This window comes from Nothobranchius furzeri, chromosome 3 (assembly GCF_043380555.1).
Source record: "Nothobranchius furzeri strain GRZ-AD chromosome 3, NfurGRZ-RIMD1, whole genome shotgun sequence".
Classification (NCBI taxonomy): domain Eukaryota; kingdom Metazoa; phylum Chordata; class Actinopteri; order Cyprinodontiformes; family Nothobranchiidae; genus Nothobranchius; species Nothobranchius furzeri.
Genome location: NC_091743.1, coordinates 70,677,625 through 70,703,762, shown reverse-complemented (window position 1 = coordinate 70,703,762; position 26,138 = coordinate 70,677,625). Strand labels below are relative to the sequence as shown.

The 26,138-nt window shown below is 40.7% G+C and overlaps 1 protein-coding gene across 1 annotated transcript in view; it reads left to right on the top strand.

Moving 5' to 3' along the window:
• LOC107385024 (metabotropic glutamate receptor 4) overlaps positions 1–26,138 on the top strand; it is a 280,302-nt gene that overhangs the window by 133,179 nt on the left and 120,985 nt on the right. The window contains exon 4 of the mRNA XM_015958590.3: positions 7,776–7,992. Within this exon, the coding sequence (XP_015814076.1) occupies positions 7,776–7,992 (217 nt within the window). The remainder of the gene's footprint in view (positions 1–7,775; positions 7,993–26,138) is intronic.

Below are 26,138 nucleotides of genomic sequence, written 5' to 3'. Positions count from 1 at the left end.
ACAACAGCTAGGCCTCCACCACGACCAGAACCCCGGGGCTGGCTAAGAAAAGAATAACCACTCGGGCAGGGTTCAATCAGACCAGAATAATCAGATGTTTGCTGCCAAACTTCAGTCAGAAACAGAAAATCCAGGTTTTAGAGAGAATTAGATCATTGAGCAGGAAGGACTTATTGTCAACAGAGCGGGTATTTAATAGAGCCATGCTGAGTGAGGTGGAGGAATCAGAAACTACAGAAACAGCTGGAGTTAGTGGATGTAAATTAGCGGGTTAGATCCATGGTGTTTATAAAAACCACTTATGGAGGGAACAGGATGAGAAACCGCTGAGGAATGAGGATAAACCGACCTTAAAAAACTTGGACGCATGAACCGCGCTGCAACGCGGCCTGGCGGAAATGCGGAGGTGGCGCTCAGGTCACCAAACAAAGGAAAAGAAGCTAGGAGATTTTGCCGATGTTTACTAGATAAACCACGCTTTAAGAGAAGTCTTATTCTCACCTGGATTCCTGCTCGTTTACCTCTTTTCCTCTGACGTTTTCCCGGGACCGGACAAACATCGCTGGAGGTGTGCAGCTCGGGACCGTCGTTTGGCTCCGGGCCAGTGCGCCACTCAGGTAAACAAACAGGATGGTACGTCCTCGGTGCATCTTGGGCGATCATGAACGAACGGAAGGACAAAAGAGTCTGGCGATCATAGGAGATGGTAGCAGGGTCACTACTGAAGAGGATTGCAGACAGGAGCAAGGTGGAAAAGAGGAGGTTAGTGGAGAAAAGTTTGAAAAAGTGGCCGGTGACTGCGGCTAAGCCAAGCACAGGCGCCATCTTGTTGCCGACCGGAAGTGAGTGACCGGATTAGCCGTCAATAGAAAATAGATGGGACACTTGGATTAGAAAGGCCTGACAATTCCATGTCATATTTTCAAGTTAGCACCGATCTTGACTCGTGACGGGCAGGCTGTTGTTGAAAACAGCCAAGATCATCTTGGCTAGTAGAAGCTAACTGTTAGCCTTAGCAAGTCCACATCATGGCAGAACTCCTCCAGGCTTTTATTTGTGGAGATAAATCATCAACATTGCAAAGCAAACAGAGTCAGTGGTAGAGTCGCTTTTCTGTTAGCCAGTCAGAGGACGAATGTCCAAATATCAGCAAATCCTGTCGTCTGAAGCTAATTTCCAGCTGAATTCTCTGTTCTGAAACAGGCTCATCTGAGCTTTTCTCCTCTCCAAGTAGCCTATGACTTACAAGACATTCATCTCTACTAGAGACCTCTGCAAATGCATTAAAATCTGCAAAACAAGCTAGCTTTCAACACGTTTTTCATGCCTCCTAACAAAATAGTATGAATATAAATATATTGTGGAAGTAAAAAAAAAGTGGTTTTCTTGCATTTGTCTAAAAACCTCAGCCAATAACATTACTTGGTCTGAAACCAACGATTGGACCATCCGGTTCTCTGTCTCACCGAACCTCGCACTTCCTCATTTACCTGGGTCCTCCACTCATTATGCACGTGCGAATTTAGCAACAGAACACCACTGGTGTGAGGTTTGCTGCTCAGTAACATCAGAGAAGGAGAAACAGCCGACTGCTACCACTTCAACTTTAGGACAAACTACCAGAGTCCCCAAAAGAAAAACACAGTTTGAAGTCACGGACAAGAAAAGACATTTGAACCTATAAAACAGTGACTGGTGTTTAGCACCATCTCGTTTCCTCTGGCGATGCAGGTTCCGGTGTCAGGCAGACGTGGCCTAGAGATGATAGCCGACCTGAAGAGTGAGAGTTACATGACCGTGTGCTTGTTTTGCATATTTGCCACTGCAGTTTAAAGACATATCAGCTGTTTACACACTACAACACCATGTTTACCTCTCTTCTTTGCAGAGAAGTGTGTGAAATCTTACAGAAGTGCTTCTATGTGCCTTCAAATATGGTTATCAAATTAAAGAACCAATGACTTTTTCATTTACTTCATTGTTTGGTTTATCTTGAGCAATCATGATAATCTCTACAGATGAAGTGTTTGAACAAATCCATTTGTTCAGTTGTGTGTGTGTGTGTGTGTGTGTGTGTGTGTGTGTGTGTGTGTGTGTGTGGAGGGGTGGGGGGGTGGGGGGTGGAGCCAAGTTTCAGTGGTCTCAGAACCTGTAGCTTTAACTGCCTTATAACCTGAAGAGAAAGTAGAATTATTGTTGATATGCAAAGTGAAGCGTCCAGCAATGACAACACAAATGACCTGAAGCGGAGCCCCAGAGGGCTCTACTCTAATGTTTCCACGCAGACTACCAAAATCTGCAGAGCAGAGGAAAACCTTCAGGACTGAGTCTTGCATCAGGATTACTTTCCTGCGAGTGTGTTCTTGTGTGGGAGAAACACCCAGACTGTTGGCTGGATTGTGGTTATTCCTAATTTGTTGGCTTTCAGCTACAGGCATTGAGGTATAGCGGATGGATCAGCACAACAACCCAGGGATGTATGCTGCCATGTACGACAGGAGAATCTTATAGGTTCAGAAAAAAGATACAACTAGACTTTTTTAATTCCTTAAAAATGTAAGGAAATAAATAACTCTTCTGACATAAAAGACAGGACCATTCACATTTTTGGACAACCTAGAGTGGTTTCATTTTTAACACCCCCCCCCCCCCCCCACCCCCCCAGAAAAAAAGAAACACTGAACAAATGAGGAGGTCTGAGGTGTCAGCTCACCAAAATACACAGTGTAGCCCTGAATCCGACTACCAGACAGCGACCCACAACATTTAGTAACACAGCAACAAAGATCCCTAGGATCCTCTGAGGAGGATTTCATTTTTTAATCTTTTTTGCATTGATGAAGCTCTCACTACTTGTTATTCATGTTTATGTTTGAACTTCTCAAACAAGAAGACAAACTAGAGTACTTCATTTGACAATTTAAACCCTACTGGGAATACAGACATGCTGTAAATGTGCGTTAAGGACCTTGGCTCCAGCACCGATCCTTTGTTTTCCATCGACTGATTAAACAAATAACCTATTCTATATTTTTAGCTTGAGTTACACTGTTAACTTTTCATGCTTTTGCACAGAACTTGTTAAATTATAATACAGCTGCTGTTTTTTGATGGTGACTGTGATACGATACAGAAGTGTCATGGAGAATGAGCTCATGTTTTGCTGCATGTCAGCACTCTTCAGCAGGTAAAAAGAGTCTGCAAAGAAAGGGTAAACGGTGTTTGCCTGTCTGTGCTTTCCATAGGCAGCTTGATTGAAGCAGATGCTCTGCATTTGGGCTGCACTGAAGGTTTGCAGAGATTTGTCAGGTGTCTGAATTTCACATGCAAATAAAGTCAGCTGTTTAGCATGGCAGCATCGCTGAAACAGAAAGAATTACTGCTCATCGTTTAACTGCTCCTGGTCCCACGGGTCAAATAAGTGTGTTGCCACACGTCTGCAGAGCCGTAACTGATCATTGAAGCAGATAAACTTTCATTAGTGGGAAAAAATGAGCAATGATTTATGTTTATTAGATCCTATCATTTTTATAAAGTACTTTAAATGTAAAAACTAAAACCTTAAGTGTGTACACAGAATTCTTTACAACGTAAAAAACATAATCTTATAATTAGATTAATTTCTACTCCTGCACAAAACTCTTCAGCATAACATCTGTTCATCTTCATTTATTGCGAATTTATGTGAAACAATTAGCCTGTTATGTCGTACGGTTAATTACCGTTGGCTGACATGCAGCCCGGTAACGGGTGCAGACAGGTGCTGCATGAAGTTTCTTTTTTTAGCCTTCACACCACGTATCTTTGACATGCAAATTACTCAAGATGTATTAAGTCCTGTCACAATAACGATTTTCTCCAATGCACTGACAAACTCCAATGCCAGTTGGGAGCTGCACTAAGTCCCGTTCATATGTGGAAATCCTGGAATACACCTGCCGGGAGGAAAATATTAGACTTTCTACTCTGAGGAAAGCAACTTGCCATCTTCACGGCGACTGACACTAGAGTGTCAGGCTGACGTGGTGTGAAAATAAATCTGCCTTTTTTGCCCCCACATTGTACCTGCTAATAGTCACAACAATTAAACAGCTTTACACGCTGCTGAGTTCTCAGCTGAGCACATGTTTGGTGTCATAGCTGAGAAAATCACATGCCAGGCAGAGAAACACAAGCTTCTTGTTCACTTTGCTGCAGGAAAACCTCTTTGAAAGGATGCTCTTTGTTCACCAGAGCAGGGAGCTAAAAATAGACACGCTACGGACCTGAGATGTGCAGATCTTAGCCAATCTGTATATTGTACTCATATAATCTAGAATGCCATTATTGTTAGGTTTTGTCAAAAATAATAGCAAAATATTTCAAAGCGTGCAAATGAATTATTTTTTTCTACAAATTTAATCTTTAAATATTCTAAATCCCAGGGACAGGATGTATAAATACTCACAGGAAAGCTTTGCCAAAAACAATCAAGCAAAAATATCCTACTATATAAAAATAGACAATAAAGGTTCTCATCTACACCGTCCTTCCTGTCTTTCCTCTATAAATGACCTCTACTGGTTTTATGTCATGAATGGTTACGTGTGCTTTTAAAACATTCCCCTTCACAAACAGCCTCTCTCCCATTAATCTATATTCCCTTACATGATGTCCTGTTTTTCTGTGGCTTGCTAAGGAAACCATCTCCAGGTTCCAGGAGGCTCGCTGACTTCCAGCGTGTCTCCATGAATACATTTCAAAATATGCTACGACTAATCGGACTAGAACCAATACCACACATACCAAACACGAACCCCACCAACAGACATTCAAATCATATTCTGTATTTTTCCTCTTCTTCTTCAACCTTTTCTGATCCAATCAGATATGTGACATAGATTTCACATATGATGTCCGTGAATTTTAAAGACACACTATAATGCCAAGAAAGCTTATTTTCTAAGCAGCAAAAGTAACTTTAGGCCAGCGGTACTCAATAGACGGCCCGTGAGCCAGGTTTGGGCTCGTGGGCCACCTATTGAGTACCGCTGACCGCGGGCGACCTCTTTGTGGTCTCCGAACCATGCCAACGAAGAACAGTGTTTTTGGCAACACCAAAAACTGGATGGTCCAGTCGTTGTTTTTGGATTAAGTCGCATTATTGGTGGTTTGTTGTTTTTAGACAAATGAACCGCTTTTTTTATCTCCACAAAATATTTACAGCCATACCATGTTAGAACGTTGTTAAGAGGCATGAAAAAATATTTGGAGCCAGTTTGTTTTGCAGACTTGCAATTTTAGCTTTAACTATAAAATGAATTTGTTTTCTACATAAGAGCCGCATACCAGTGAATTAGGCATAGGCCAGTAATTCAATAAAATAACAACAGTTTTGAGTCTTTCATCCATAAAAGTCCATTCTTTTCTGATTCTAGTTTGTATTTTCTAAATACTTACTATTTTCACAACACATTTAGGCTCAGGAAGCAACACCTACCAGCTAATTTTATGTTTTACCTGAATAAGTGAGTATTACACCAGCAGGCGTGACGATCACGAGAGGATGTTGACTTTAGCATGGGTGTTTACCATTAAACCTGTGTGTGTCTGTAAGTGTGTGTGTGTGTATCAGTATACAGGTCTGCTGACTGTGATAATGAAATGCTGTATGTGGTAAAGACACATCTAGAGAGAAAGCCAGAGCTGTTTTCATTAGAATCGTGTTCCACGTATATCAGCCTCTCCTTGTTTTTATGGGTGACACAAAAACACGACGACAGATTTTCATCAACAGGCAAGCTGTGCGTCGTACCAGGAAGCGCCAATGCCTCCTACCATTTTTCTTTACCGTGTACAAACGCCATTGAGTGGCATACCTAAAACAGCCTCCTGTGTGAGAAACAAAGAAACAATCAGGACTTAATTCTCGCTGAAATTAGAGTCACTCAAGAAAGGCTTCGTGCTTCAGCTGGCAAATTGTTTCTGAATCTTATGTCATGGATTTCTTTGTTCAGTATGTTGGCAAAATCTTTTGACAAAGAAGAAACCTCTAAAAGTAAAGAGGAAGCTGAGTTTCAGTAAACAGGGAAAGGCAGCACAAGTCTTCTACTGTGCATTTAAATAAAGCTAGTGACCCTTAATCAGATGTGTGACACGCTCATCATCTCCGCTTGTGAAGTGGACGCCTGCTGCAGCAGAAGGTCCCGGCGGTAATGGTGTTATAAACGACTCAGCGGGAGTTTTCTGGATCACTGGCTGTGTTTTTGTCTCTCTAAACTTCACAAGATTTCAAATCTGATCTTAAAAACATCCAAATGTTCATGATCCACATCAGAGTGGGTTGGATAGAAGGTAAAGTTTTCATAATCTTTTATAGTATTGCATGTAACCCTGTGAATAGAGGCCATTTTACCATTTTTTGACAAAACATGTAATTCTCATTTGTTTGTGAAGAGCATTTAAAGAGGTATGGTAAACAATGCTCCAGCATTACATTACCTAACCCATCTGTAATGTGGCTTTATTTTGTTTAAAGGTGCAATATGTAAAGATGACATCCTGTGGTCAAATGTGGTTACTACAGTCTATTTTTAAAGCAAAAATAATACTCTCACTCCAGTTCCGTGTTTTTTTTTTTTTGGCTGTTGCCAGTTACCAGAAGATTCTAGCTGACAAGCAAAAATGGGTCATACATAGTATGTTGATAAGTAGATTAATACATTGTCACATCTGGTTTCAGCACTCTTGGGGGTTTTACGGTGGGGAGAACTTACTACACTTATTAGCATTGTTAGCTGAACGTTAGCCTCTCGCCTGTTTCACCCAATATTAGAGTAAAATAAAAGGATGCTGTGGCTTTATAGGGGTACAAAAATAGCTTCTGGGTCGCTCCTGTTTACTGGCTTTGGTTATATAAACAACTTACTCTGTGCATGCCGGTGTCGAATTACAAATGCTAGCGCTGCTGCGTTAGCTCACTGCAGATTTGGCAACCTCATAAACTCACTGACGGTTAACAGTACCTACGTCCCACTTCCATTAATTTGAAAGGATAAAACTGGCAATCACCCAGCCAGCTGAGAGTGAAATCTGTTTTGGTGTAACTTTCCTTCCAACACGATCGAGACATTAGAGTGTACTGTGATTATTTCACTGTAGAATTTTTAAATTTTGCATCTTTAAAATAAGAAAGATTTGATTTTATTGAAGTGGGAATTTATGGGTCTGACAGGAATTTAAATAAAACTAATTTGGAAAATTAGAGAGGAAATTCTCCTTGTTTTGCACAATGCTATTTACAAGGATGCTTGTGTTGATTTACAATAAAGTCAGACAATGATGAAAGATTGTTGCTTGTACTGCTGACGTACGTTTCAAACCACACAAAAAATGACACAGGATTGTTTGAGTCACAATCTGCTCAGACCACTGGTGTCCAGCCCTTTTCCTTCATAGCCACCATCATGCAGAATTTAGTGTTTTATCTGCTTCAACACATCAGAAGGTGAACATCGGACCTCCTAAACGGGTAATTCAACCCCTCAAGCTAGTGTGTTGGAGCCAAAACATGCTGGATAGTGGCCATTGAAGAACTTTAGTGTAAACTAGTGGCTTAGTCTTAATTTCCCACAGGAATTTCTCTCCCATTCTCTGATATCATTCTGACCATGGTCTATTGTAAATGACTACTCAACCTCTCCACATAAACTCCACTTCACAAAAGACTTTAATCATCTTAACCATTTGCCATACCTGAAATACTTGAATCTCTCAATCAACATGTGTGTTTGCAGATACCCCAAGTGAGCTACGCCTCTACGGCCCCAGAACTCAGCGACAACACCCGCTACGACTTCTTCTCCCGTGTGGTGCCTCCAGACACGTATCAGGCCCAGGCCATGGTGGACATTGTTAAGCACATGCGCTGGAACTACGTCTCCACGGTGGCCTCGGAGGGAAACTATGGAGAGAGCGGCGTCGAGGCTTTCATTCTGAAGTCTCGGGAGGACGGTGAGTATGCTTGTCCTCATATATCACTGCTCCTCGTGCCTTTGCACTTGAAAGAAAAGGACAAATGAATAGATGCGTTCTAAAAAAGGCTGACTAACTTCTATTCTTAATTAGAACTTGATCAAAAAAAGACGATATGTTGACAATAATGAGCCAAAAAGAATTTTACTAAAATAATGCAATAATATCAGATTTAACAGAAATATGGGACTGAAATGATCACAGACCTTTCTAATTCGGTGCTGCACTATATTTAGTTTTGAAAAACAATCTTTTAGGTAATTTCTAACTTTACAACTAATAGAACCTTTCCACTGCACATGTAAGTGGTATGTAACGCAATAGACACATTTTACCCGCGGGCTCCCTTCCAACCAGGAGTGCTTCAGAAGTGAAACGGGAGCAAAAGTGGTTCACGCAGCTAGTCCTGCAAGATTACAAAATCAAGGAGAATTGCAACGGAGGTTTCACATGAAATGACATACATTTTTTAAGCAACTGGAAATCTGCACGACTTTTATTATGAAAGTTTCCAGATGTTTCACACTGCTTTTGTGTTTGAATTACAAAAAAAAAAAACTTGACACATAAGCAAGGCCTCCCTACGCTTTGGGATGCATCCGAAACATGACGCTTTGCGACAGGTGGAAACACACCCAACTACTACAGCGCCAGCTAACTGCTGCAAAGCACTGCATTTATGGTTCTTTTTTAAAACACAGAAAAGGTTTATTTTTACCTTGCTGACAGTTTTAGCCTGGCAAGCCAGACTAAATAAATGTTTTATTTAGTCTGGCAACGCTCCATTGAAGGCTCTCGGTTGTGGGGCGGGTTCTACCGTTGTCTTTCAAATGATCTCCGCATGCTACTGGACAATGAATGTGACATACTCACCGCAACAGCTATTGGTAAATGAGGCGGTCCGCAGTTGAAGAAGGAGAAAACACATAATTGTTTCTAAAAAAAAAAAAAAACACTTAAATACATCTATCTGCTCCTGATTCTAATGGAGCCCAAGTTCTAATAATCCAAAATTGATGTAAAGCCGTTTCAAACAAGCTGTCGCCATCTTGTTTCACTCTGTTGCATCATCCCACCCACGAGGCATATAGAGTGTCCTGATTGGCCCACAAAGCGGATAAAGCTCTGTGATTTGTTTTACTAAGCAGATAGAGCACTATGATTGGCCCACCAGTATGGACCAATCACAGCTCTATTTGTGTTTGAAACCCCTCTAGAGAGCTGTGATTGACCAGCCAGAATGCTGTTAGGGGCTGCGGAGGTTCCAGTGGAGGGTTCCTAGACCAAACTTTGCAAAGCAAGAATTTGGTCTAGTTCACTAGGCTATGACAGTTTTGTTTACAGCTGTAAACTTCCTCAGAGCTGACGCTGATGGGTGTACTAGATGGATAAAGGAAGCCATAGAGATAAGGACACTTGGATACAAGACCATGAACAGTGATGATGAGGTTTACACATTGGACCGTGCATGGGACTGTGTCATCGGTGAAGGGAGAGCGGGCGGCAGTAGAGAGGAGGAGAGTGTTTAGTTTAGATCTGAATTTAAGTTAGTAATAAGAGGCACTGTTATAACTGCAAAATAGAAGCAGTCCATGAAATTTAATTTCAGTTTTGTCAAAAAAAGTGGCTGAAAACATCAATAGTGAAACTGGAAAGCAAGTGTGTGTGTGTGTGTGTGTGTGTGTGTGTGTGCGTGTGTGTGCGTGTGTGTGTGTGTGTGTGTGTGTGTGTGTGTGTGTGTGTGTGTGTGTGTGTGTGTGTGTGTGTGTGTGTGTGTGCTTGAATTCCAACTTATTTACATCTTCTCAAAAGAATAAATTAGCTGCTAGTTGAACAGCGTCTGTTGCAAAAATGGTTTGCTTATAGCTGAGATTTAACATCACAAATAACACCTTGAGCATGTGGGAAACAAATATCTCAAGCAGAGAACTGGAGGTGTTTCTTGGACACTTTTCTGGCTGATTTGTGAGCTTTCATTCAAACTGTTGTGCTGAAGGAGATCCTGAGGTACTTCACTGTTTTGTTTGACTAAGTGTGAGTTAAATTAAAACAAAGGCACTATAAAACGACCCCATCACGTCTGTCTTCCACAGCGTCTGACAGGAAAGAGACTATTTTATTTGTTGTTGCTCATCGGTTCTGCCTGTCAGTCTGAACCTTTAATTATTTCAGAACGAGTCAGAAGAAGAGTGGAAAAAATTAATCCTTTTGAGCAAATATTTGCATGGATTGAGACGGAGAGGAATATTGATGGTGCACAATCTTAAACGTTGGTCGTTTTATTGGGATTTCGGACAGTTTAGAATGTACAATGTCTCCTAATAAACTGAATTCACTTTCATATTTGCAGACACAAAGACAGAAGATTAAAGTAAACAACATCTGGAAAAGCTTCATTCTGTGGTTATACTTTCAAAGTTCTGTAATTCTAATACCCTGTCACCTGCAACAGTTAAACTTTTTGAGTAATGTTCCGTCAGTAATTTGCTGGAAGGTGCGATGCTAAAATGCCCCAGAAAGTCATTTTGCAAATATTATCTGCAGGTGACAAATACCACCTTCCACATCCAGCTGGGATTTATTACACATCACGCCAACAGATCCTTTCATCACTAAAAACTAATGAGGCGAGTTATGCTCATAAAAGAAGGTATGACCTCAGAGAAAGTTTTCCTTCTGCGGGATGTCGTCGGCTGTATAGGAAGAAGCTCTCTTCCTGCACAAAAAAGGGACAGGGATACAAAACAACAAAAGGCAAAACCCAAACTGGGCTCCGAGTCTAATCTGACTTGAATCTGCCTTGAAACGGCCCAGGGTGTGGGACTGAGTTTTGAAGGTTTCAGTTGCGCTGCAGCGGAGAGCGTCAGGCCCGAATACAAAACAGAAGGTACCAGAGGATATGAGCGGACATGAATGATCGTGTGTTAGGTATGTTTTTCGGTGGCGCCGCTTAAAGAATGTTACTGGGGCCGATATATTCACACACAGGAGACTTCAACCGCTTCCTAGGTGGAAATGGAGCAGTCCCGATGGTTGTCGACACTGGTTCTGCTTCTGCTGCGTGTGCGCGTTCAGCTTCACATTTGCTTTTGTCCGTGTGGGTCGCGCTTTTGTCTTTTAGTTTTTAGTAGGTGATGCTGGAGATGTGTTTATGGGGGGTTAATCGGGGTTGATAGTCAAACCGGTTGATCCATGCAACCCTACGCAGAACGCGGTTGCCTGGAGCATATCAACAATCAGCACTCTCCATCCTCTTAGCTTAAAATAAGTCAAGGCATGCTAAGAATCCATATAAATAATGTAATATAGGTGGAAACAGGATCTTTTATCGGGCTTCCCATGAGTGTGTAAGGTGAGAGCTTCTAGGGGTGCCCATCACCCTTTCAGAGAAGACAGGCTCCCCTTAGCTCCCCTGTAATTCGAACCCTGGAGATAAAAATATTTATAAAGATCTTCAGTTAAGAAAAGCAAGACTTGGGTTAATAATCATATTTTAGTTGTTTTCTAGCTGTCTAGCTACATGCTGTTAGGACAGCAGATCCTCACTACAAAGGGCCAATTCCTCTTTATTCACAAGTCGTAACAAATAAACTAAAATGTCTCAAAAACTAAAACTCAGATCTGTCACATTATGACATTTATTCTGACGTTTTGAGAGAGATGAAACCGAGGAGCTTGATGTATAATATGAGTTGTATGTAAAGGTTGGGTCGTTAAAAGAGTAAAAACCGATACTAATGTTTTCAGATATTATCTTTAATGCTAATAAGGGAAAGATTACTTAGAAAGCTTTAGAAAGTAATTTATTTATAAATTATAAATCTTTAATTATTTAGTGTTGTTTTACTTATACGTCTTGTGTCAGATCTGTTTATTTTATTATAATCAACAGTAACATTTCTAACAGATGTAATATATATATATATATATATATATATATATATATATATATATATATATATATATATATATATATATATATATATATATATATATACCAAAGTTGTGAGGGTTCAAACTTGGACACGTTTTACTTGAAATACTTAATTTTTGAACAAGCTGATATAATTTATATATAATGACAATAAAACAGAGTTTGTGGTTAATAAAAGACAAGAAAAAAGTATTATTTACAGTACTTTACCAGATATCATGTTTAAATGCCTTTTAAATCAACAGGAAAAGGGTCCAAAGAACACCTACAGTTCACTGCGTGTGATACTTGTGGGAGAAAAAGTGTTTCTCAAACACAACCTCTTGTTTTTTTGTCACCAAAGGCGTTAAATGGGATTTTGCACACGGTGCTGTCAAATCAGGAGCTACTTTTGTGTTGTAACCATAAAGCAAGTATCCTGATATTCCTGTAAAATGCAGTAAATTCTGTTATTGCTTAATTACAGTTTCATTTCACTTTACATAGAGCAAATGAAAATAGGAAGATTGAAATACCATGTTTTTTTATACGTCTAGCAGAGATAAAGGATTTGTCTCATCACTGGGACCAAAATGTAAGACCTGAAAAACAGAAAGACAAAAAAATAAAAATTTAGCTTTGTTGCCCCTGAAGATTGAATGTTTACTTCTCCAGAATAAATGTCCGAAACAACATTGGTGTTCATAAATAGTTTAGTGGACAATCCTTTTTGTTTTGGTCAGATCTGCAGAGCTGATGTTTGTCCACACTGTCCACACCTGTGTCAGCTATGGTGTCTGGATAAGACACCCAGCAGGTCTGTAAACACACAGAATCAATATCTTTTGGTAAAACAAGGAGGGTTACAGTTGGACTGTGTACCATCTCAGCTCAAGTCTGAGCTGGTATCTCTGGAAACAAGACCAAACCTTAGACGTTCCCTGTAGCATCAACTTTGAGGAAAAACTATTTAAATCTTCTCTCCAGAAGTAGTCAGGATTCATGTCACCATTTGTTCTGCTTGGAAAATATTTTCAGCAAATTCAAACCAGCCTTCATATTTAAAGCTGATGTTTGCTCTGACCTCCCTTCTAAACAGATGTGATTTTCTGCTACAGCTGTTTCTACGAAACTAAACTTTTTATTTAGCTTAGAGTGACAAAGATAAAATAAAATAAAGAGGAAAATGCCCGAATGTCATACTCTTATAGGTACATAAATATAAAGAAATCCATTTAAATCCAGGATCAACCTGAGACATTAAGATTAACTCTGCCGTAATCTTCCTGCTTAACTGCTGTTCAGTGAAATATATTTTAATCTTGTTTAGCTTGTTAACCTTTCCCCATATATGTCACTATATGTAGAAGCAGGTGGTTTATTCAGTACTTTGATAGTAGAAGTAAGCAGCCTAAGCTAATATAAAATACAACATGTGCTGTAAATACTAGAAAACTACTGTCCTCTTACCCAACCACACAGCACTGGTTGGAGCTGAATACACCTGAAAAGGTAATTTATCAGAGTCAGCTCCCACAGCAATGACCCGGTAGCCCAGGAGGCACCTGCTCGCAGTCCTACCGACAGAACTGTTCTTTTCTTTACAAAGCTAGCTGATATGTCTGAGCCACTTGTGAGTGAGAACTAGGTGGTAAAAAGTAAAAATGAATCCCAAAAAGGGACCTTTGACATTTGAAATTATACAGTACAAATTTCCGGTACCTAGGGATTGATACCAGTACTTAAGGGTATTTTGGATACTGTTTAATATTTACTGAAATCTATTTTTAATTACCTATACATCTTTTCCTTAATATATAACCATAGTTGATAAATATCAGAATAAATAACATATGACTGTTTGTATTTTATCATAGTAGTTTTGTACTAAATTCTTCAATATGAGAACTTTTAACCACAACTGTTTCTAAATGATGCAAAAACTAAAAGCAGCCCCATATACTCCTATTCTTCTTCTATGCCCTCTGGAATAACTAAGATGAGGAGATGGTGTATTATAGACTACAAATGAAACTAAAACAAACTTGGATACCATTCAACTGTTTTTATTGTGGTTTTTCAGTACCTAAAACTCAGCTCCATTACTCTCCTCTCGCCTTCTGGACACACTGTGTGATGGGTGGGTCCTTGTAGTTTTATAAACTGCAAATTAAGCTGAAGCAAACATCTTTGCTGTGAACCACATTTACTGTGCATCTTCATTCCTTTTGCCGTTCTTTTTCAAACTGTTTCATTTTTCCAATTTGGAAGTTGGAGTTTCCGAGTTCTGAGGAAAACACGAACGCACCATTAGCTGATAGCAATGATAACGGAAGCTAAAACATCAAGCTGGCGTTATCTTAAACAGTTTATTCAACCTCTAGTATTATCTGGATGTTTAGGCTTTTTTAAATAATAATCCAACTAAATTGTATCATTTAGAAAATTTTTTAAACATTTAAAATCAGTTCGTTATTACAGGAAAGTAAAGCCAAGCTATAATAATAATAATAATAACAATAACAATACTAATAGTGCATTTTACTTAACAGTGCCTTTAATGACACCCAAGGACACTTTACAACAATGTGGGGGGGGGGGGGGGGGGGGGGGGGGGTTAAATAACAAGATAAACACAGCACAGAAGTATGTAAAAACACTACGATGCTAACATTTAAAACGGTGTAGTTACCACTATGTGGTAAAAGCTTGTTTGAAGAGGTGAGTTTTGAGTTTTGATTTAAAAAGTGGGTGAGAGTGAGTGGTGCAAAGATTGGGGGAAGAGAATTCCAGAGGTGGGGAGCAGAGCGGCTGAATGCTCTACTTCCCATGGTGACAAAACAAGCGGGGACCGAGAGTTGAGGAGCAGGAGAGGAACGAAGAGCGCGGACAGGAGTGATGTGAGTTAGATCAGATATGTAGGAAGGAGCCAGGCTATGGGGAACTTTGAATGTGACGAGTAGAATTTTCATGCTGATTCTTTGTTTAATGGGCAGCCAATGAAGTTGTTGCAGGATGGGAGTGATGTGATGAGATGATGAAGTCCTAGTGATGACATGTGCTGCAGCATTTTGGAGAAGCTGTAGTTCATGGAGGGATTTTCTCAGGGAGACCAAAGATAATCTTGGAAATTGAGTTCTTATGTCAACAAAAAGGTTTGTAGGAGCATCTTAGTGTGTTAACCCTCCCACTGTCCTAATGGGTGTGACCCGGCAAGGAAAGTTGGCCATTGAGCAGGGTTGATAGTTTATCCCTTGGGTCCACGTGGCAGGGGTGAGGAGTGAGCACCACCTCCCCCCTGCCACGTGGACCTCAAGGGATAAACCATGAATCCTGCTCAATGGTCAACTTTCCTTGCCGGGTCACACCCATTAGGACAGTGGGAGGGTTAACAAACCTGTTATATGAAACAAACATGGAAACGTCCTAATATTTATTTACTATTCACTACTTCAGTATTTATGAATGTGGCTGTGTGTGCGGCCTCTATGAAATCAGCTGCAGTTCTTAAAAGTGCTGGGCAGAAGAAGCACATCGTGGACTGCAGACAGCCATTCTCTGCAGAGAGTTGATTACTACGGAGCATGCCCCAATAGACGTCATTAATCAAGTTAATGAAACTCAATGTCGATAAGAGCCCTAACAAGATTCCTTTGCAAACCAACGGCCTGCCTGACATCAACATGAGAAACCCTGCTAATGGAGAAACTGCCACCCCTGTGTGACACCAAGGACTACAAGCATTAACCTGAGGATTGGGAAGAAAAACTACATGTGGGTAATGTAAAATGAAGAAAGAGAACAAACAACCCCACATTGCTCCAGGGGTAAGAGAAAGACCACATCAGACTAGATTGATGTTATTTTTGGTCACAGAAAACAAAATATGAGTTCAACAGGAGGGAAAGCCTAATTATGTTGCATTTATGAGCAAGTGCTTACTTTAAAGTTCATCAAATGCTGTTTTCGTTTGAAAAACCGGGTAGAAATAAAATATCTAAATGTCAACTCTGTAGGGAATCTGTGTTGCCCCGCCGCCCCTCACCTGTCTTGCAAAGGCAAAAACAATTTCCTGAAACATCCGGCCTTCTACTTGATTATGTCAGTAGGGTATAGGCTGTATCTTAAAATGCAGATTAAAACATCCTTGGTTTTTTAGTATTTACAAGACCAAGATTTAGTTTGAGGGCTTGACAGCACATGTTTTCATTTTAAGCCTGTGCTGAATGGGAACGACGTGACAACAATTGGGTTTTCCAGCAGCACGCATAGCTGCAGTATCCTGGCGTCTTTTCATCTTTCTTTTATAAAACATGAGAAAACTTTCAATATCACCTGCTCTTTGCAAACAGCTGTCCTTATTGCAGGGGGAAATGTTCAAAGGCTGAATCACTGACAAAAATTGGGAGAAGTACAACACCACCCAGATGAGCCGGGGAGATTTGTGAACATCTGTATGCTAAATGACCGCAGTCACCCAGCACACTCAGCAATGTTCCTGTTTCCATCCATATGGCCTTTTAATCTCCAGTTCACACCCCTGCGTGGCGTGTCAGCCAGTTATGGCCTTATTTATTAAGTGGCACAACATAAATGACCCCCAAGTGCCTCGGATAGCTCTGGTTGCCATTTGTTTAAACAGTTACTTGTCATTGCCTAATTGGGCAAAACTAATAGTTGAATAATCATCACTCATCTGTAGTTTTTCCTCACAGTGGTCGTTCCCTCTTTCTGTCAAGGGCATGGCGGTTATATACGGCTCTCAATACAAAGTCGATGTAAAAGCCAATTTCCTGAAGCAAGTGCCGCTACTTGAACCTTGATCTTAGGAAGTGTCCCATAGGACTGTCCGCCTAAGTCAGCATTTCACATGACACCACTCTACTTTCATGGATGTATTGGCGTAAATGCTTGACCCTTTTTGTCCCCTCATGGAGGCTTGTACTTCCAGTGGATTAAGGAGATTATGCGGGATGCTGCGGTTTATTTTAGCTCAAAGAAAATGTGCACAAATCGGAGCAGAGATTATATAAAAAGTTTATCTGCATTTTGGAAGAGAGGTAAAACTTCTTCTGGTTGACTTTTTTACTCTTAGGGTTGTCATGTCCTCTGCATTAAACGTTGAGATCAATTAGTTTAGAAGATGAAAGAGATATATGTAAAATGAGAATAACATGCCGCTAATCTGGATTACAATTGTGTGACTAATCTATGCAGCTCCTCTTCTTTACAGCATATCACTTTTATCAGAGATAAGACTTCCTCAAGTTTCCCTGGGCAGAAGCCAAATGGCCTCATGAAACACAAGAATGAGCTCTCATTTAGCATTTTTCAGTTTTAACCTTTTTGTAGAGCATTTGTTGAAGCAGTTTAAAAGTTTTAATTTCCACCCCAGGGTGTGGTATCCTTATTTAGCGCTAGTTGTCTTATGTTTTCTAAATCCAGCACTGTTAGTTTTAGAGAACCGACTGTAAACATCAGAGGAAGGCAGTTTTCTGGGTTTTCAGACACACCAGCATCTGGTAGGGATGTTCCGAGCACGGTTTTTGCTCCCAATCCGATTCCGAGTCATTTGATTTTGAGTATCTGCCGATACCGAGTCTTGATCCGATACTTTTAAAAAAAGTATTAAAATAAGAAGAAAAATAAATAATTTTTAGCAAAGCATTAAATTAAGAAATAAAAAGGAGGAAAACAATCAAGAAAGCATTAACATAAGAAGAAAACACATCCAAATTGTCCTTTGAAGTTTCACTTTCATTTTTTAGGAAGTGCACCAACTAAAAATGGTTTATATTGTGAATATACTTAAAAGTAGCAGTGTTGCTCTTATTTCAAGTTGTTTACTCCCTGAATAGAGCTCCGGACTCCACGAGACTCTCAGTTAGTAGACGCCATATTGGCAGGTAAAAAAAGGTAAACTAACACGGACCATAAACATGAACGTGAGCGGGATCGGCTTGGATTTTACTTCGTCTGAGTAGGGCTGTCACGGTAACCGCAAAAATGAAATATCGCAATATGAAGAAACCCACCGCGCTGCATCATGGGCCACCGTGATTACTGAACTTGATTCAACTCAATGATGCATGTTGAGAAGGATGGCTGCACTGGTATCAAAATGAAACGCTACTTCGCTCCTTTGGGAGCACTTTGGTTTTCAGTACGTCAGCTGCTGCGCAGCCAGAGTCCTTGGCCAAGACAGAGCTGCCACCAGCGGCAAAAATAATAATAATAAACGCTCGGAGACCTGCTAAAGTCCCGGACAAGCACTGCTTCTGCAACCGTCCCGAAGAGAGTTTGAGCTGAGCTGGAGCTCACTCGCTACCTGCAGGAGGAATGCATCGACCCTAAAGAAACCCCCCCTGACATGGTGGAGCAACAACCGGGAGAGATTCCCTTTGCTCGCCAGTCGCACGCAAGTACGTGTGCGTTAGTGCAACGAGCGCACCATCCGAGAGGGTTTTCAGTGTTGCTGGAAATGTTGCCACCCCTCTCAGATCCTCTCTCAAACCGTATATGGTTAACATGCTGGTTTTCCTTGTAGGTAACAAGGATGTGACCGAGCTATAAATCACCGTCATTCGTGTGTGTGAAAGTGAAACGATAGTGCCCCGCGCCCGGTACATGTAATTTTTTATGCTTGATTTTAAACAACTAAACAAAATGGGGACTTGTTTCTTATTTGTTAGATGCTGCAGCCAAATTTGCATTTAAAAGCTTAACCTTCTCCTGAATTTTGTTGTTTTTAAGTTCAGTCGGACTCCGACTGTCGGAGAAACAAACGTTACTGCGATCTGTGTTGCTACTGCCCTTTGATCTGCATTCAGTAAAGTGTTATAAAAGAAGGCACGGCAATTTTTAACTTTTTTTAAATGTGTAAGCATTATGTTTAGAAAAAAAGTGCTGCAATAACATCGCACACCGCAATATTAAGCCACCCTGAATCACCGCAGGGGGAATTCCTCAAACGCGACAGCCCTACGTCTGAGTTTACTTCACACTTTTAAACTGAAGAAATAGTTTTATATAGTCAGAAATTAAATAGACTAAACATCTCCAACCCTTACCGTGCCCCTGGGATACTTTTTAAAAATGCCAGAAGCTGTCGGAGCGGACTTCTTACCTGACCAGTCTGGGCCTCTCGACGCTACTGCCCCCGTAACCCGACTCCGGATACGCGGATGAAAATGGATGGATGGATGGACAAATAACAGATTTACACGTAAGTAGTTTAAATAGAGTGCTGTGCTGTTTGAATGTATAAACTGAACGCCAAGAGAAATCACTAGTGTCCGTGAATAAAATAAATATGTCAGGCAGGAGCGTCTCAGGATCTGTCTGAGATCTGTCTAGGTGAGACGGATAATAGCAATCAAAGTGCTTTTTATGTGTGATCTGACAATTGATCAACCATTGCTTAAAAATTAAATACAGCTTAGCCCGTTAATTGCTGTGATCATAAAACACGTAAACGGCAGCACGCAGAACTCACGAGACAACGTTTTACGTGATGTTTACTTGTTGCTATGAGTAATAAGACAGAAAAAGCCACGCCAAAATAAGTTTAGGAAGCCCACTAAGAATTGTAATAAAAAGCATTTAAAATAAATACCATACACAGTTGAGGAAACGTTGGTTTAAGTACCTGATATGAAGCGGTCGCTGCATGAGCGAAAACCTTTACTCTCCGGATCCCACAGTTTCATTTTCGCCCGGTCACTAGCGCGTTTTATTACAATGATCCAACGTTTGCAGCGCTCCGGATCTTGGGGAATCCTGTAGATGGCTCATCCCTTATGTCGTCCGTGTCTGTTCTGCATCCTGGTGCACAACAGGAATCTACCATATTTCCTGTCTGATTGAGTTCTCTGACAATAACAAATAGTCCAGCTGCCAGCTTCTACCTGCCAAAATGGGGCCGTTTCGATTTGAACTGTTGCATGCCGGGAGAAGTGACGTCAACTCCCGTAGCTCTATATGCAGCTGTGAGTTGTGTTCACGTGGTGGAGCAGGCAGGTGGAGCCTTCGGCAGGCAGGGTAACGTTTCTCTGCATAACACCTGTAGCTCCAGCGCGCAGCACTGGGAGCAGCGTCTAGCCAGCAGCAGGGCGTATTGAGCACCGGTGCTGCAGGAGAACTAGATACCCTGATGTTCTGCATGTTTCCCTTTGTTCATTAGTGTAACTTTTTCTGTCAGCTGGTTCCACGTTTTTGTCTGATTTCACTGTGAACTGGGACTGGTAGAGGAAGACTAGGGATTAATGGAGACCGGTGATTTACTTTGTCTTTTTTTAAATTTTTTATTCTTTTTTTATACCGTGTCCTGTCTGTGAAGCAAGCAGAATTGATGTCTGAATGCTGGTAACAAGCCTTACAGATTTACTCTCAGGTGGAGCATTAAAGCGTCTGCTTTTAATGTCACGCCTGATATTTAAAACTTTATTGTTATTGTTTTTGAATGCTTTGTAATTCCAACCAGACACGGAGACAGAGGTGAAAGAGAAAGGAAAAGAAAAGGTGGGGAGAGGGGGGGGGGGGGGGGTCCACAAAAATAAACAATAATGAACAAGAGTCTGCTTCTAGACCTGCAGAAAAAGACAAAAAAAAGCAAAAGGGCAAAAAAATGCCCGAAGGGAAAAGCTGACAGGGAAAGTAGCTTGTTTGAAGGCAGCGAATCACGGAGCTGTCCATTCCAGCATGTTGAATGCCCAGTATGCACACATCACAAGTGTCTGTAGCTCTGCCTTTGCCGTCCAGTTTAAAATACCATCAAGCCACGTTAGCACTGTGTTAGCAGGCTTGCTAACAGCAGCACCTGGTGTCCGAGTCCTTGCCTGCCGTAAATTGTGTGACATTGCTGTGTTGTTTTCATACAATAAACAAATATTATTGATGTAGAGCACATATGTCAGACTCAAGGCCCGCGGGCCAGATGCGGCCCGCGGAGCATTTTTATGTGGCCTGCGAGATAAATATCAAAAATATATTAAAACTGGCCCGCTGGCCGATTTTACCGCAAAGACTTCAACTCCCATGATGCTTTGCGGCGTCAGCGCGGAGCCGACCTGCCCCCACCTTTGTGTTTTTTTCCAGCGCCTGCTGCCGGTGTCTGCAGCTCCGCTGTCTCGGACAAACTACACTCCTCTCACTCAGCGCTGAGTTCACTCAGCTATTTTCTGACGTTGAAGCCCAGAAACGGAGATTCTAGCCGCTCAGTAATGTGTTCACGACTGAAAGAGAAAGTTTTCCAACTAATGTCCAGACAGAGCTGATATAACTCCAGCGAACAGCGACACTCTCAAACCAGCATGACTCTGTGGCTGCTGTCGTTGTGTTTCCTCCCCGACACACAACAACGCGGTCAAGCTGCTCAGACATGTTCATCAGCACAAACCTGTGTGAGCACCTGTTGTCATCTAATGTTGTCATTATTATGATGAAGATGAACAAAACAACAGGAGTCTCCTCCTCAGCTCAGATCAACCCCATGATGCAGGTATCTGGCTGGAACAGGTGAGCATCACAGTAAACCAGTGGAGCAAACTAAGCTTTAAATTTTTAGGTTTTATGCTCTTTTTCTGCTCCAAAACATGAAATTTAACAGGTGAGATGTTGCATTTTCATTTAAGATAAAATGATATTTTTATTTTGTTGTTGGCCCATGAGAAAAGATTAAAAAGATTTTTAAAATGCTGATTATATATACATATATATATATATATATATATATATATATATATATATATATATGTAATGAATACCACTGATGCCTTTTATTTAAAACTGACTTGCTCGTGTGTAATTTGGTTATTCCACATTCAGTGTTAATGCAGAAATAAGTTTGTTTCCAAATTTTAAGGTTCAAAATTGCATATATGTTGATAAAGAAAATGTGCAAATGTGCCGTCACTTTTAAAAAAAAAATTAAGTTTGGCCCTCGACTCCGTCCCAGAGTTTCATTTCGGCCCCGTGTGAGTTTGAGTTTGACACCCCTGATGTAGAGGAACTTACTGAAATTAAAACTAAGCCATTTTTATTCTATTTGAAAATCTCTTTCTCAGGATGAATTTAAAAAGTCATGCTTGTTGTTTTAAAAGTTTAAATCGGATGTATTTCTCCCGATTCCGATCCTTTAAAAACCATGTGATCGGGTTCGATTTCCGATCACGGGAAAAGATAGGAGCATCCCTAGTATCTGGCACGTCATAGCCTCACTCTGATTGGTTGAGTAGCACCATGGGGCGAACTGCAGCTAACTTGATCTCTGACGATTGGCTGGGTGAAGTCCCATAATTCTACGTCTGTGCAAAGGCACATGAATTGTCTAAATACTGTATTTCTTGTACCCCTAAGAAGCCATGGCATCTTTTTATTTTACTCTAATATCGGGTAAAGCAGGCTAGAGGCTAACGTTGATCAAACAATGCTAACAGTATTTTTTATTATTTACAGTATTTTTTATAACTAGACATTTTGAAATAGAAGCTGGGTGTTATTTCACTTCTACACAAGGACACTGAAGGGCCAATTTAAAAGGAATGGCAAAGGCACCCTTGTTTTAGCAATGCATGAGGACCGCTGTCACAAGGGGGGATAAATAGAGGCTTTGGTACCTAATGTGATGAGAAAACATCGACATAAACCAACCGCTGACTGTCAGGGACAAGCAATCTCCATACCCAGTATGCAGAAATAACCTTGACAGTAGAAACTGAATTTGATTTAGCTAAAAAATCATAATAACATTACAGCAATGGTGTATTTTGAGCAAGATTTCCATAAAGTAATAGGCTGCACAAGGAGATACAAATAGGATCCCAATTGTCTCATTAGCCCTGATGAAATAAGGGAAATGTCTGGGCCGGGTGAAGCATTTGGAGCTGATTGGAGAGAATGTCAGATAAATTATAGTCAGTTCTGACCAAAAGCATTACTAAAAGACGCACTGAATAGATGAGTTGGGGAAAAGGTTGTCCTTCTAATACTTTATTTAAAAACTCTCATCTTTGAAGGCATCACAACCTGTTTGTGTTTAGCATTAAAGCAAAGTGTTTTCTTTAGATTTTTCGCTTGGCTGTTACAAAACTAATATTTATTAAAAAAAAACTTTTGTAAAAGTGAGATGCTGCTCTGATGGCTTTAAGACACAGGGCTGGTGGGTGAGGTAAAACCATAAAAATCCGTCTTTTGTCAAGAAGAGCCTTTTCAGTGGGGAGGAAGGAAACAAACTGTCATGTTCTGTGTCCCTTTGTTCCCCAGCCCCTCCAGTTCCCACTCCAGGTTCTCCTTTTGTGTTTCATAGCGCCCTCATGTGTCCTTTGTCTGCGTCTCATTTATGTGTCTCTTTGTGTTCCTCATTTGTCCCCTGGTCTTCAGCCTTGCAAATATAGTCTTCTCCAGTCATCCCTCTGCAGTGTTTATAGTTTCAGCCTTTCATTTTATTAGTCTCTTTTATATGTTTTGCCCCACCAGCCTTTGTAGTTCTCCTTCCCTTTAGAATATTAGTTATGTGGTTGCTTTTCTTGTTTTTAGGTTTTTTTTTCTTAGGTCATTTGAGTTCCCTCCCTGATTAAGTGTTGCTTTCACCTGGTCCTCCCCCCACTCACCTGCAGCTCATCTGCTTCCCATCATGCCCCAGTTTATTTAAGCCCTGTCTTGTCTCAGTGCATCGGTCCATTGTTGTTTGTTCAGTGTTGTTTTGGTGCTCTGTGTGAGCTTCCTGTCCCGTCCCCAGTTTGTGCTCTAAGTGGGCTTTGGTTCTCATGTTCTGGATTTTTGGATTTTGGCTCCCTGCCTTTTTTGGATTTAATTCTTTTTATCCTACAATAAAAGGATTTTTTTCTTCATATCCACTCCTGCCTCGTGTCACCCTGGGTTCTGCATTTTGGGTTCTAACATCCGTTCAAAACGTGACACAAACAGCCTTTTATTTGATGCCTTTTAAACTTTATATAAAAATAATCCCTCCATTTTCTCTTCCACTTTTTAAACTCAATAAGGAGGCAGGGAGGACTTCAACTTTATCTGCAAAAAGAAGGGCATTGGCTTCCTCTCAGGATTCATGTTATTAAAGTGTTATTGAAGACATTACACTGGAGCTTCTATTGAGTTATATAGGCCTAAGAGAGGATTCTTAATTTAATCTTGAATGAGGACTAAAGCAAGAAAGATTTAGCCTGGAAGGCATCACAGGATGAATATTTGACACAATGTCGCTTTGACTCAGGGTGTGTCATTTCCATTAGGGACGACAAGCCGGTTAACAGTTGGTTGGAAGGGAGTGAGGTGAAGGGAGACGAGGGAGTGGGAGAGTGGGTGAGATGATGCGAGATCAGATTTTAAGGCTGCAGGAAAAAAAGGGAATGTTTGTAGAATACACACTCAGAAATGGTGATCAGTCAGAGGGGAGGAAGCTGCTGCAACTCTGCAATTTCAATACTTGTCTTCCATATTTTTAGGCAAACCTAAATGAAATTATTCACTTTTTAAAGGATTCCTTTAAAGGAGTGGTTGACTCGTTTAATAAATACATTTGCAGTGGTCTCTAGTAGCCTTTAATTCGTTCTTGGACTTGCAAGATATAAAAGTCGAGGTGATCGCTCCTTCCAGACTGTTGCACCCCAACTTCCTTTATCCTTATGTAGCATTGCCAGTCTGCACACTTTTAAAAAACAGCTAAAGACCCTTTTACTTAAAGCTGCTTTTATCTAAACCTTGTATTTTCTTATTTTTAACTCAATTTTTAATCTTTCATCTGTTTATGAAAATTTATAATCAATGACTTAATTTTTTCTGATGTTAATCTATTTCTGTTTTGAGATCATTATGATTTCATGACTTTGTTTTATTTTGTTTTTAACTATGTGAAGCACTTTGTGATTCTATGTCTGTGATAAGTGCTATATAAATAACATTTACTTAATAAAAATACACGGGTGCACCATTTCTCTGAACTAAGTTACCCACATCACAGCTGAGCTTCAGATGGCAGGTTTTGGAGTCTTATTTCCTGATATTTGGACATCTCGCCTCGTAATGGATTACAGCAAGTGACTACCACTGAATTGAAGTGTGATTGGTTTATCTCCACAAATAACACAAGCCTGGAGGAGTTCTGCTTTGTGGTGAGGCTGCTAATGCTAACAGTTAGCTTGAACTATGCAAGATGTTCTCTGCTGATGCTAAACCAACAACAGCCTTCCCCATCGTGAGTCAAGATGGGTGAGACGATGAGTGTTAAGTGACAGTGTGACATAGATCTCAGGCTTCAATCCCAGAGTTTCACCATCTATTTTCTATCAGAAGCTACTGCAGGAGATAGGTGTAGGAGACTATTTTCATGTTCAGCCTGCATGAAAAACTCAGAGCGACCCAATATAATCAGAAGTAACCCATCATTTTTTTTCAGTGTTTCACACCTTTAAACAAATAGACTAACTCTCAAAACACTCACTGCTGCAGGAATTTGTTTTAAAACCACAACGTACACATCCTGCTATCATGTATAAGTTAGTAGAATCATCATATTAATGATGTTTAATCTCCTCCATCCATTTTTCTCTTATATTGATTCATTTTGCACCATTCTCCCAGCTTTATGGATGGATTAAGCTCCTGTATAAACAACAAGAATGTGGTGACCCAAAATCAAAGCAGGTGATCAATAGCAAGGATGGACCGGGTCAACGATTCTGATGCCTGTGCTTACTGATGCAATGTATTGGATAAAAGGGGGCTGGTCAGATGGTGGGTACAAACTACAATCAATGCAGCAGCTATCATCATTTGCAGGGTTTAATAATGGCTTTGCCTGAAGCACGCAAAAATTAGCGTTCACTTGCATTTAGGCAAAAACACTCCAGCATCTACGCTCCTCGCATCCTATCAATCATTACAGTGCGCGTAGCTCTCAGCAGTGGTCTGGCTACCTCCACTCATCGCACATAAACACCCCCCCTCAATCATGTAATGAGTGGCATCAATTATGTGCCCAAGCTGCCAGGATATACAAATGATCTGGAATGCCTCAGACTCTGAAGGCCAGCAAAAGTGACGATGCATGTCTCAGTTTAATTCTTTCACTCGGTTTCTAGTTGCGGCTCAATAGAGTTTTCATGAATTTTAAAAGGTATTTCCCTGTGTTCATGACTGACAACAGCATCAGTCACACAGGGTACAGCCACGAGGCAAAGAGTGTTCCCACCAACAG